Source organism: Gambusia affinis, linkage group LG23, assembly GCF_019740435.1.
Source record: "Gambusia affinis linkage group LG23, SWU_Gaff_1.0, whole genome shotgun sequence".
NCBI classification, from domain to species: domain Eukaryota; kingdom Metazoa; phylum Chordata; class Actinopteri; order Cyprinodontiformes; family Poeciliidae; genus Gambusia; species Gambusia affinis.
In genome coordinates this window covers 633,988-648,348 of record NC_057890.1, presented here as the reverse complement: position 1 = coordinate 648,348, position 14,361 = coordinate 633,988, and the positions used below count along the sequence as shown (strand labels likewise).

At 42.3% G+C, this 14,361-nt stretch overlaps 1 protein-coding gene across 3 annotated transcripts in view; it reads right to left on the bottom strand.

Annotated features, from left to right (window-relative positions):
- Window positions 1-14,361, bottom strand: part of large1 (LARGE xylosyl- and glucuronyltransferase 1) — a 68,272-nt gene that overhangs the window by 41,432 nt on the left and 12,479 nt on the right. For all 3 annotated transcript variants that reach the window (XM_044107569.1, XM_044107570.1, XM_044107571.1), the window contains 2 exons: window positions 8,045-8,149; window positions 2-114 (listed from right to left, as the gene is read on the bottom strand). In XM_044107569.1, the coding sequence (XP_043963504.1) occupies window positions 2-114; window positions 8,045-8,149 (218 nt within the window). The remainder of the gene's footprint in view (window position 1; window positions 115-8,044; window positions 8,150-14,361) is intronic.

The window sequence follows — 14,361 nt, the reverse complement described above, 5'->3', positions numbered from 1 at the left end:
CCTGGTCTGCCAATGAGGTGGACAGCATGCTCATTAGTTCTCTTTCTGCAGTCAGTCTCCACATCTGCTCCCATCTGACCTTCCGTAACCGATCCAGGAGAAGTAAAATAACCCCTAAAAAAATGTAAAAACATACAGGATTATGTTACAGTTACAAATAATGTGCTCCTGAAGTTCAAGCAAAAAGTGGACCTATGAACTAAAAGAAGAAACTAAGTTGGGCAAAAGGGTGAGAGCAAAAATGCATACACCTCAATCTACTGTTTATTTAGAGCACTATCAAGAGTCTTTCACTGACTGAAATATTTTAGAATCATTGGAAAAATTAAGAACTACATAGAACTAAGATTGAGAACTATTTTTCCAGAACTTTTTTTGGTAACACTTTATTTGTTACCAAAAATAAAGTGTGGGCTGCCACCTTATCGTGGTGGAGGGGTTTGAGTTCCCCAATGTTCCTGGGAGCTCTGCTGTCTGGGGCTTCATGCCCCTGGTAGGGTCACCCAAGACAGACAGGTCCTAGGTGAGGGACCAGACAAAGTGCAGCCCGAAGACCCCGATGATGATTAAAAACATTGGACTTGGCGTTCCCTCGCCCGCACGCAGGTCACCGGGGCCCCACTCTGGAGCCAGGCCTGGAGGGGGGCACGACGGCGAGCGTCTGGTGGCCGGGCTTTCACCCATGGAGCCCAGCCGGGCTCAGCACGAAGAGGAAACATGGGTCCCCCCTCCCATGGGCCCACCACCTGTGAGAGGGGCCAACGGGGTCGGGTGCAATGTGTGATGGGTGGTGGCCTAGGGAGGGGACCCTGGCGGTCCGACCCTCGGTTGCGGAAGCTAGCTCTTGGGACGTGGAATATCCCCTCTCTGGTGGGGAAGGAGCCGGAGCTAGAGTGTGAAGTCGAGAGGTTCCGGCTAGAAATAGTCGGTCTCACATCGACGCATGGCTCTGGTTCTGGAACCAGTCTCCTTGAGAGGGGCTGGACATACTTCCATTCTGGAGTTGCCCAAGGTGAGAGGCGTCCGGCAGGAGTGGGCATACTTGTTGCTCCCCATCTCGGCGCCTGTACGTTGGGGTTTACCCCGGTGAACGAGAGGGTAGCCCCCCTCCGCCTGCGGGTGGGGGGGACGGGTCCTGACTGTCGTTTGTGCTTGCGGGCCGAACGACAGCTCAGATTACCCACCCTTTTTGGAGTCCCTAGAGGGGGTACTGGAGAGTTCTCCACCTGGGGACTCCCTTGTTCTGCTGGGGGACTTCAACGCTCACGTGGGCAATGACAGTGAGGCCTGGACGGGCGTGGTTGGGAGGAACGGCCCCCCCGATCTGAACTCGAGTGGTGTTCTGTTGTTGGACTTCTGTGCTCGTCATGGATTGTCCATAATGAACACCATGTTCAAGCATAAGGGTGTCCATATGTGCACTTGGCACCAGGACACCCTAGGCCGCAGTTCAATAATCGACTTTGTCATCGTTTCATCGGATCTGCGTCCGTATGTCTTGGACACTCGGGTGAAGAGAGGTGCAGAGCTGTCCACCGACCACTACCTGGGGGAGGATGCCGGTCAGACCTGGCAGGCCCAAACGTGTTGTGAGGGTCTGCTGGGAACGTCTGGCGGAATCCCCTGTGAGACGGGGCTTTAACTCCCATCTCCGTCAGAACTTTGAACACGTCCTGGGGGTGGTGGGGGACATGGAGTCTGAGTGGACCGTGTTCCGTACCTCCATTGTCGAGGCGGCTCATCTGAGCTGTGGCCGCAAGGTTGTCAGTGCCTGTTGTGGCGGTAACCCTGGAACCTGCTGGTGGACACCTTCGGTGAGGGAAGCCGTCAGGCTGAAAAAGGAGTCATATCGGGCCTTTTTGGCCTATGGGACTCCGGAAGCAGCTGATGGGTACAGGTGGGCGAAGCAGCATGCGGCTCGGGTGGTTGCTGAGGCAAAAACTCGGGCATGGGAGGAGTTTGGAGAGGCCATGGAGAAAGACTTCCGTACGGCTTCGAGGCGATTTTGGTCCACCATCCGGCGTCTCAGGAGGGGGAAGCAGTGCAGCACCAACACTGTATACAGTGGGGATGGTGTGCTGCTGACCTCAACTCGGGATGTTGTGGGCCGGTGGGCAGAGTACTTCTAAGACCTCCCCAAATGTGGCTAATGAAGACATGATACAGGTGTGGCGGATGATAATATGGACCAGGCACCAGAGAAAGAAGTCCTTGTTGGCCCAAAGAGAAAGTAGCAGATGAAATATTCCCCAAGGAATTTAGGTAAATAATTTTTGTGTTATTACTTTCTACAGGTGAAGGAGGGGACAGGTAAGTGGGAAAGGGGGAGCAGGAATCAACATCCACCAGCTGAGTTAATTAGTTACGTTTTGGACAACTAATTGTCAAATGTAAAACTGGTGTTTATTTATTTATTAATAAACTTCTTGCAAACATCCATAAGCCAGAGTATTGGGGTTGAAAATAATTTTGAATGCTCATTAAGTGAAAAAGTACACTCATGTACCTAAAACATTGCATTAAATGATGCAATCTGAATATCAACAGTGGCAATCTGTATGAACTTCTGCCAAACAAATATTTGATCAGAATAATTTTGTTCAGCTCTAGTCATTATGCTACTTGTATTAACAAATAATTTTTTTGCACTTTATAACAACCAGTTAACTCGACATTTGTCTGTCAATCATTCTGACAGTGTGCCGCAAGGGACATTTTGGAATGGTATTTCAATAAATGCTGATCACATGGTTTTTTGTTCATTAGTTTTTGTTCCTTTTTAGAAGTGACCACAATGAAATGAGTCATCACCCACTATGAGGATATCCAGAAGAGATTCACCAAGTTTGAATTCATGATTAACATTGACCACAACTATTGCAAGAACAGTTATAATTTCTGAGCATTTCCATACATCTTGAAAGAGCTGCTTCCAGGAAATGAAGACAACAAAAGATAATATTAATGACACTGTAATAACACTTAATGACATCTTCAAATCTGGTGCTACTTGTTCCACTTGAAGTGAAAGGAATTATTAATTACTCTGTTATTAAATCATTTGAGAGTGTAATAAAACTTAATGAAATCTTTATTGTTGGTCCTACTGGTTTCACTTTATTTCAGGTAAAGGAAATATTAAATGGTGTTTTGTTACTGTTTCACAGTGTAATAACACTTAATGACATTATGACATATTTATGACATATGATGATTCTTGGTTAATGTCAAGTTCTCATAACAAAGACATTTTTATCTATGTTAATGTCAAGTTGTCATAACAAAGACATTTTGAATAATGTCAGCTTTGTATTAAAAGTGTCATGATTTACCGAATGGCACTTTATGGCAACAGTCAAATATTCATGAAGACTTACTCATGTTTATGACAATGTCATATTCAATGTCTTATTCACACCCAGTCAAATAAAGTGTTACCTTTGTAGCCTAATGTAAAAACATTTTCCTAGGCAATGTTAAACATTGAAAAGTTTTAATTATTGTTATGAAATATTATAAAGCCAAAAAACCTCAGAAATAAATAGGGCCATCCACAAGAATGAACTCATACGAAGTTAAAACTCTATTTCACACAAAAGAAAGACGGTAGCATAAATGTTTGGCTGTTGAACCAGCAGCCAAACAGTCGGTATAAAAAGTCTGCACAACCCTGTTGAAATGCTAGGTTTTTGTCATGGAAGAAAATTACATCCAGATAAATAATTTCACAACCTTTTCTATCTTTAATGTTAATGTTAACTCATGAACATTAGTAAGTCTTTATGAATATTTATGACTGTTGTCATAAAGTGTCATTCGGTAAATCATGACACTTTTAATACAAAGTTGACATTATTCAAAATGTCTTTGTTATGACAACTTGACATTAACCAAGAAATCATGATCTGACATAAATTTGTTATAAAAGTATTACTGATTAAACTTTAGCTTTAATACCATAAAGCTATATAATAGCTTTATGTTTTCATATGTTAATAGAGGCGGGGTTCACCCTGGACAGGTTGCCAGTCTGTCACAGGGCAACACAAAGACAGACAGGACACACAACCATGCACACACACACTCACACTTAGGGAGAATTGATATATGTTTTTGGACTGTGAGAGGAAGCTGGAGTACCCGGAGAGAACCCACACATGCACAGGGAGAACATGCAAACATGCAGAAAGACCCCTGGCTGGGAATCGAACCCAGAACCTTCTTGCTGCAAGGCAACAGCTCTACCAACTGCGCCACTGTGCAGCCCCATTTGTCAACTTTTTATGTTCAAATAAAAAAACCTGACTAGGTTTACTTGTGAGAGCCCAGGAAGAAGTGGCTTCACAGGCTTCACTGTGAAGCCAGTACTTTACAGTGAAGGAGTGGCTATCTGTTTCATATACAGTGCTGCTTGAAAGTTTGTGAACTAGTTGAGTAGTTTAGATTTTTCTTTTTTATAACCATGATTTCAGGGTAATGAAAACTGGTAATGAGAAAATAATTTCTCATTACCAGTTTTTGTATATGAGATGTCAGATTTATGTTCATTGATTCCTTTTGCTTGTTTTGAGGGAAATGTGTGAATTGCAAGCAGACTAAATGAAACATGGAATCAGAGCATCTGCAAAAGTAAATGAACCACAGCTGCACTGGTAAAGACAATCAGGTAAAAGACTCAAGTGAAACACATTTGAGTGCTCGAGTAATCAGTTAAGCAGACCAATCAAATGAGACATCTTTGGGAAAGGTTTTGAGGTGCACTGATTAAAAGGGGAGGAAACCAACCAAACCACTGTTGTGTCAAGGCATAAAGATCAGATCAACAATGTCCTCAGATGTCTATCTGAGGACATCAGGGAGAAGGTGATGACAGCCCATCAGTCTGGGGAAAGCTATAAGACGATCTCCAAAAGATTCCAGCTTCATCCATCCACTGTGAGACAAATCATTTACAAATGGAGGGCACTAGGCATCACCGCAACTCTGCCCAGAAGTGGATGGCCATCAAAACTCATACAAAGAAGCACCAGAAAAATAATAATCCAGGTAAAGGCCAACCCACGCATCACCTTCAGAGAGTTGCAGACCTCTCTGTCAGCGTCTGGGGTAAATGTGCATGCATCTACGATCAGGTGAAATATCAATAGACATGGCATTCATGGGAGAGTTGCTAGAAGGAAGCCTCTGCTCTCAAAGAACAAATCTGCCCATTTAAAATTTGCCAAAGAGCACTTGGACAAACCAGAGGCTTTCTGGAAGTCCATTCTCTGGACGGATGAGTCCAAAATTGAATTATTTGGCCACAATCACAGGCGCCATGTTTGGAGAAAAGTAAACACTGAATTTAAAGAGAACAACCGTGAACAGTGAAGCATGGTGGTGGAACTGTGAAAGTCTGGGCCTGCTTTTCTGCCTCCGGACCTGGACGACTCCATATAATACAGGGAACCATCAATTCCCAGGACTATCAACAAATTCTTGACCAGAATCTCCTGACATCAGTCAGGGAGTTGCAGCTGGGACAGAAATGGATTTTGCAACAAGACTACGACCCAAAGCATTCCAGCAAAAGTACCAAAGAATGGCTTAAGAGAAAGAAGATTCTGCCAATGCACTCTGGATTGGCCCAGTCAAAGTCCAGATTTCAATCCTATAGAAATGCTGTGTCAAGATCTGAAAGGGGCAGTACATGCCAGATGTCCCTTTAACCTCACTCAACTGGTAGAGTTCTGCAAGCAGTGGACAAAAATCCCAAAAAGCAGATGTGAGACACTCGTTTGTGGTTACAGAAGACGTCTAGTTGAAGTAATGGCTGCAACAGGAGGTGCCACGAGGTACTAACTGAAATTGTTCACATACTTTTGCTCTTGGCAGATTTGCTGTTTTTTGACAGATAAAATACTTTTGTTGAATAAATAATGAAAACATGTATATTTTTTCTTTGTTTTCCTTCATTGGAAGGCCTGTTTTACAATTTGAGATTTGGATGATCATTTCACGTGATTATAACAATTTTTCTTTAGAAAACAATGATCATGTTCGGGTGGTTCACAAACTTTCAAGCAGCACTGTAGTCTTTGTATTAATTTTACTACAAGGTAACTACAGTTGCGTGTATATGATCAAATCTAACTGACACCTCTAAAGGGATGTAATCAACAGTGGAACCCTTATATAGAACCTAGGGTCAGTGCAGAAGTGAGTTTCCGTATTTTTTGGACCATAAGCCGCTACTTTTTCCTACGCTTTGAACCATGCGGTTTATAGCGCGGTGCAGCTTTTCTGTGGATTTTTCTTCAACCGCCAGGGGGCTCTTTATCAGGAACTGAATCATTGGAAGTCAAAATTGGAATTCAAAGAAGAAAATGCTAATTTTCATTTAAAACAAGTGCCTAGTGCGCACTAGGCACTTGTTTCATTTAGAACAAGTGCCTAGTGCGACAAATTTTCTCCGTCGTGCCTAGCGAATTTCTTCAAACTCATATGATGCAGTTTTTAAGTTGAGGGCTATCGATCTGGGAGTACAGGAAGGAAATATAGCCACTGCACGTAAACTCGCCGTGAACGAAACCATCGTTCAGCATTACAGACGGAGGGCTGTGCCTTAATAAATCTAGCAGATTTATAAGAACACTGCCCTCTGCTGCAGAAAACCGAGAGCGGCGGAGATACCAAAGGCTTATGGCCCGGTGCGGCTTATATATATACACGTTTCCAGTTTTTTTTTTTTTTTTTCAAAAATATTGTAAGTGCGGCTTGTAGTATGGTGCACTCTATAGTCCGGAAAATATGGTAAGTATTTTCATTGTTTTCTAAAGAAAAATTGTTATAATCAAAGTTGACAAAAACCAGGAAGCACAGGTGACACGACACAGACTGGACAATGGCAGGGAGGACAAAACCACAACAAGGATCCGGCGGGAAGCAAGGAACACAGGTGAGGTTAAATACACAAGGGATAATCAGGGGAATGGCTGGGTATCAAACAGGGGGAGGATATGACAACACAGGGAGTAAATTCATATGAAAACACACACAAAAATCCACATCCTCACACGTACAGATGCAGGCACTATCCTCCAATAATATGCATCTGTGCATAATTCTGAACTTCATCCCTAGAAAAGATTACTACGTTTTATACATTATTTTAAACATTTATCTTTATTTAATTTCTACATGTAAACAGATGTTATAACCTCAATGTAAAAACATTTAATTAAATAATTTTTTAGCCGTGCACCCTGATAACCATTACTATTTTTAGAACTTGCTCTTCGGGCGCTTGACAATCTCCCCATTGTGTGACCAGGCACCATATTGGTGACTCTTCCTCTACAGAGTATACATTTCACCCTCTGCCAATGCAAATTCAGCTCTGGGAACACTGTACAATTTACAGAGCTGCTATCCAGATGCAGTTTGTATTATTGCTGGAGATTTCAATCATGTCAACTTAAAAATAGTGCTCCCCAAATTCTACCCACATGTACAGAGCACCACCAGAGGACTCAATACATTGGATGAGGTCCCCTCCAACATCAATGCTCTATTGAAAACATCATCTTCTAATTGACTCTGTGTGTGGGTCTGCAGGAGCACATATAAAGACTCTAGAGAATCAAAATCTGTCCAGAAGACCATCCGATGTTCTATTAAACATGTTGTTTGATGCATCAGAATATGAGTGGCTTAAAACCTCCATCACCCTCAAAACACTTACATATCAGACAATGGTTCCAAGAAGACACATGTGTCCTCAGGACAGTTAAGAAGTTAAAATCCTAAATGTTGGATGTGCTTAATCCTCGACGGGGCTGTCACAGGTTCGATTCCTGGCCTTGCAACCTTTGCCGCGTGTCTTCCGCCTTCTCTCATTACTCACTTTCCTGTCAATTAACTATCAAATAAAGGCCACTAGAGCCAATAAAACCTTTAAAAAAAATCCTAAATGTTACTTTGAATGAAGGATTTACTCTATTTTATGCCACAGTCATCTGGAAACATAGGCTTTGAAATAAATCAGTTAACTGAGAGTACTCACCAGTGTTGAAACCTCTACCTAGTGCTGGCCAGGGTCGATGGTTCTTCCAGAGATTTCCCAGATACCAGTCACTCTGGTTCTCTACTAGACCCAGAACCTGCTGACCTGAACAAAGCACAAACAGCAGTTTTTCTCTAGAGACAGTCAAGGTCAAATAATTTGTTAGGTATTTCATATTGTTATTTAATATTAATAATTAATAATAATAATAATCTAATTTTGGCTGAAATGGTCTGAAACTACCACCCAATTTTCCCAAAGTTTTGTGTCTAAGTTTCAAGGAGCCTCTGGCTCAGCCCACTGTCTTACCCTGCCTGAAGTTCTCCACTACTTTTCCCCCTGCCAGTTGCCTCATTGACAACTGGCCAGATGTTCTCATTCCTGTCATAATAAAATACTTTGAGAAAATGGTCATGCGGTTTCTAGATCCAGATTTCATGAAAAACAGTTTATTCCCAACTTTCAGAGCTTTACTCCGTAAACTTCTTCCTATATTTCTGATGCAACTTAAATAAATACCTCTTCTTGTAGTCTTATGGTGCGTTCACACCAAAAGTGTTTTGAGAGTCAGGCGTGCCTAGTTTACATTCTAAGACTATGTTAAGGCATGTCGAGGACTGTCGAGGCTTGTTTCGAATGTCTAGCATGGTGAGATTTGAGCCGTTTGGAGCGTTTTGAGCATTTGAGGCGTTAAGAGTATTCAATGCTTCCAATGGAAAACAAGAGCTGAAGAGTCTGACTTGCCCTCGACACACCTCCACATAGACTTTGAACATAAACCAGATGCCCGAAATGCTAGGTGTAGAGCAAAATGTCAAGCGTCTGCATTCCAAGTGCATTCGCATAGCACAACTCCGGTCTCATAGCGACTGTGCCACCCACTCACCAACATCGACGCTCTCGTGCAGTTCCTGCACCCGCCCACTGGAGATATGCAGTGGAGTCAAATTATAATTTAATGGTATTGGGCTCTTTAGAGGTTCACAAAAGTCAAATCGGAAACTAGTATAACTTAGAGACAATTTTGACCGCCAATGCCTCAAGACTGTGCTGAGTGATTCTGAAGTCTGTATCTCAAAAGCTGTAGGACGAGTGTACCAAGTTTCATTTTTCTGGGTTAAAGCATGGCCACGCCCACCAGAGATTGTCGAGGATTCCTGTTGGGGGTCGGATAAAGATCGATATCAGTGAGTCTTGTGCAGCTCGGCTAGAAACTGTGGAATTTAGAGTCAAACGTATGGCAACGTCGTCAAAGGCCACTTCACTAAACCGCCATGCCCACCTGCTCCACCGAAACCAGTCAGTTTTGGCAGGTGGCGCTGGCTCCGGAGATGCAGAAGCTGGAGCTGGTGGCGGCGCCAGCTCTGGAGATTCAGGTGCTGGGGCCAGAGCTGGAGGCAGCGCCGGCTCCAGAGACACAGGAGCTGGAGATAGAGCCGGCCCCGGAGATGATGGAGCTGATGTGATGGTTCTTCTTTGAATGACTGTGTCATTAAGCTCGAAAACTATTTCTAATAAAAATTAGTCTCTTTTGAATTGCTCGAACAGGTAACAAAAATCTTCCTTGGAATCTATTTGAAAAATGAGATGGGACTGACGGGGGAAGCATTGGTGGTGGCTGTCGGGTTGTGAGTCTGGTTCTTCAAATGATCATAATCCGACTCCAGTTGCATTTCCTCCATATGCATTACCACAAGGTAGGACAGATTCATGGGCAGCACAGATAGTTAGAACACTTGTTTTCTGACAGATCAGCACAAGTTGTCAGATTGTTGTACGTGTAGCACAAACTGATGGCTATATCTGTCAGGCAAGTATACCAGGATCTCCCCTAGTGTATTACAGGCCTGGCTGCCGCCATGCTTTACAGGCCCCACCGCCTGGCAAAGTCTTTCTTGTTAAAGTTTATAGGGGGGGGGGGGAACTTTTTTCTTTTTCTAAAGCCGGATAGTCGTTATGAGCGTTTTACTGGCGGAACAGATTTAGTCCTAAAAGATTAAAAAAAAAAATACTTAAGGAAAATAGGTTTTTTGTTTATGCATTTAAAGCCGGGCCAATCATATCGCTGGCGGCTCTGCGCGTTGCCTCGCGCGCTGCAGCAGCAAGATGTCTTACGTTTATCTCAGCGCAGATCGCGCGCGTCTCCTTTCACTCAAACTGGACACAGGCTAACCTTTATGGATATTTACATCAACCCCTGTGAAGAATTATGTTTCTTTCCAGAGTTTTTGGTCAAGATAGGAGTTTAAACCCCACCGCGTTAGCTCTGATTACGCAGCTCTATGTGAACCGCAGGAATAAGTTGCAGTGGTGTTTTCAGAGGTGCGTTGATCGAGTGGTGAGAATGATTTATATTTATGAACAAGAATTTTGTGCGACTTTTCCATCTCAACACGCAGCGCCCGGCTCTGTCTGCGCTAATAAAGTTTCTGTATGTGGTCCAGGTTAGTCGGAGCGTTAGTGGAACAAGTGGTAACCTCATCATGCAGGTTCAGCCCGGTGGGGAGCTTTTTGCGCTCGCCTCGCAGTCACGCATCACGCTGGTTTTATATTATTTTATGTATCTTAGTATTATTTTACCGGTTACGAAGCATCAAACCATATGAAATGCTTTGTCCACGTAATCAGACAGAGTTCATTTGCGCGGCTGCGCGGAGATCTGAGAAACTCGTCCCATAAATTGGACCAACCAAAATAGTTTCTGTGTCCCCTTGTTAAAAACTCAGACACGAAATGGAAGACCTAATAAAGCAACATTTGCAGCATTGAATTAAATCTCCCGTTATTGCGCATCTCTGCGCAGTGCAGCGGATTTAACTCATTATACAGTGCCGGTCCAAAGCTGAATGAGGCCTGGAGCAGAATCTGACTTAGGGGCCCCTCTTGCTGCTAAAAAAATCAGCTTCTCTCAGGCACGTGCAGAGGTGGGGGGCGAAAGGGGTTTGAGCCCCTGCCCTTTTAATCCGTGATGCCCCTAGTGCCCTTTTTGATTTAAAAAAAAAAATGTATTTATTTATTTTTATCTGTATGTCAGAAGGCCTGTTTGTGCCCCTCAGCAATAATATTTAGCTAAATATAAGTTAGCAAAATAAACTAGTCTGGCTGCTGTTGAAGAAAATAATTATTTTTAGTGCTTAATACAGCTAATCTTACCCCAGGTGTAAAGGTTATAATGAACAGTCTGATTTTGAACAAATTTCCTAATTTTGTGTCAAAGATTTACAACTAAACTATCCAACAGGATAACTATCAGAGGTCAGGAACTACATCAAAAAGATTCTTTAGGAGTGTTATCAGGGCCCAGGAGGAAGCCATAAAATTAGCATTTATTGCAGGGCAGAAGCCTGTATGGTTCACAGAACATCAATCATTAACATTTAATTTCTAAGATATTTTCTAAGTATTAATAGCAAGTTTTTAACCAAAGTGCATTATCTAAGTTTAGAATGGTGAATGCTGAATGTATTTGAAAATTGTACTGTCTATGATAATATCTGAATCAAATGGAAATTGTTTCAATGAAAATGTGTTGTTTAGTATTAGAAAATTGTTCAGGATTTATGTAATAGGGCAAGGACTTAAATCTTTGGAAAATGCTGAATGCAGTAGATTAGGTTTGTGAAGATAATCTTTCTTACTGAGTTAAACTTTGGAAAGGAGACACTCCGAAATTCACAGGTATCTGTGAAGTCTTATTTTATGGTTTTATTGAACCAAATGGCTACAGAGCAGGGAAGACCAAGATGCAGCTGGCCCTGCTCCTTTGTCCTGTCAGAGACCAAATGGCCTTTGATCTTGGCGTGAAATTAAGGGAAGGTCTAAGTTCCTCTGAGTGTCCAGGGGAGCTCCTGGTTGGTCGAACCAGGGGTACGCCTTAATTGAATACATTAACAAGGAGAGAAACGCCTTCACTATAAAAGTTAGTGCACAATGTTAATAAAACAGATTGCTGTTATATTTCTGCCGTTTTGGCATCAGCCTTCTCCAAAGACATGTCTTTGCCTTTTCTTTCTCTGTCATTGTCCCTTTGTCTTTTAATTCTTTTGTCTCAGGTAAAGAATGTACTTTTTCTGTAACTCTGCAGTTTTCTTGTTAACTCATACGTTGCTTGTTGTGAGATTAAACTTTGTAAATCTCTGACGTCATCACGCATCATTGTTCCTGCTGCCACACACCGCCCGCCGGAAGAGCCCGGTATCCGGGACCATAAGGAAGAGAGCCAAGCTTTTTCCAAATTAAGCTAACTTAGTAATAGTCTTCCTTAACACTGCCCTCAGTCTAATAATGACTCTCAGAGCCTCCATGTTGTTCACACACCGGGTCCATGGTAAAGAGGAGGGGGGCGGATCTGTGTCCTCTAGGAGTTGAACGACCACATATTTTTTAAGGTCGACTACATCATGATAATAGTCGAGTCGATGTCGACTAGTCGCGGTGACGTCATAGTGACGTAAGCGCAAAAACCCTTCACAACTACTTGGAGGCTTTATTAGCTATTTTCACGGCAAATATTGACAATAGTGGGACAAAATCCGCCTCGCCCCTAAACACAGAAATGTTTCAGCTGCAGAGAAAACTTCTGACTTTAACTTAATCATTCTGCTAAAAGCCTGGTTCACTACAGGCAGCTTGAGTTGGTCCACCACAAGTCGCAACGCAGCTCAAAGCCCCAGTACCACCCGCTGACTGTTTGCTCTACTTCTCCTTAACATTTCTACCAGGCGGTTTAAAGCCGCTGCTGACGGGATCTGGGGTGGAGGTTCGCGGCTGTAGAAGTTATTACAAAACCTCAAGTGTTAAAGGAAGATTCGGCCCAGAGCATTTGGGCCAAATTCACAAAATAAAAATCAGAGAAAATATTGTAGCAATAAATAGAATCGCAGAAAAAAGCCAAACACGCCACAATGAAATGAATCAAAATGTCTCCAAAGCATCGGCGGACTGACAGGGGCCACCGGGGGATTCCAGGTAGATTCCAAGTAGTGCATCTTAGCAGCTGTTCATGCAGGGCCGGTCCAAGGTAATATGGGGCCTTAGACAGAACCCCCCTCCCTCCAGAACCCGTCCTATTAAGAACCTCAGCATCACTAACATGTTTAAATATCAATAAGGTGAAGCCTTTGAGAGGGAGACCAGGTTTATTGGCCGAGTTTAAAATCAATCACTGATTATTGGTTATTTGCTGTGATGTATTTGTGAACAAACCTAATTCAAAGACAAAGATTACATCATATTGTAGTCATAGTAACAACAATCAAACTATCAAGATGATTCTTTAAACTTCTACAAAGTAAACATCTTAATTAAATCCTAAATGTACTATTTATTTTTCTCAGCTGAATGCATTAAATAAAATTTAGTAACATTGTCATTCTCTATAAATGATGCTACAGGTTTAGATCTATGGCCTGTCTTACAATTTCTAAGGGCCCCTGAATGTCTGGAGGCCCCTAAATGTCTGGAGACCCCTGAATGGCCCCTACCAGCAGCTACTGAGTTTTCTTTGCTTTGATATCCCAGTCTCATAATTCTAGGTCTCAGAGTTGCTAACATCAAACCCTTTGAGCTTTTTGTGATCTATAAATCATTCTGCAGTCAGGTTGTTCTAGAGGTTAAATAGATATTAGGGCTTAATTAGTAAAATGGCAGCAATTTTGCTTATTTCATAACTTTATAACCAGAGACTTTCTCTCCTCTGGTCTGTTTAACAGCCTCAATCTCAGATCAACTCAGACCTCCAGGACTGTCAGCAGCAGAAACAGAAACTTTATACCTGTTGGGGAAAATATAGACTAGATTTGCTTTGCATTTCCCCGGATGATGGCAATAATATAGTAGGATCCAATTAGATTCTTGATTAATATGGGTTGTTGCTATGTTGTTGTACTGAGTTTTGTTCAATGTGCCCCTTTTTTAAATTTGAGCCCCTGCCCCTCCATAGGTCTCTGCACGGCCCTGGCTTCTCTAATAGCTTCTGTGTTAGATTTAGTGAAATCTGGAAGTAGTTTAATTGGCCAACCTAAAAAGCAATAAATTATAATTGCAGTTGCCTAATTTGTATTTGTGAACAAACAAAGCACAAGCTCAAAGATTAAACTCGTAGCGTCGGATTGTTGCTATGGTAACAAAACAATTTAACTGACTATTGTTCTTTGAACTTTTACAAAGTAAACTTACCAGCTCCTTAAAATCTTACATATAAATGTTAAACAATGTTAACATGGATTATTAATAACTGTTATTTCATCAAGGGTTTGAATGTTTTTATTATTTTACTCATGTATATTCTATATATTCAATGCATTAATGTGATACTA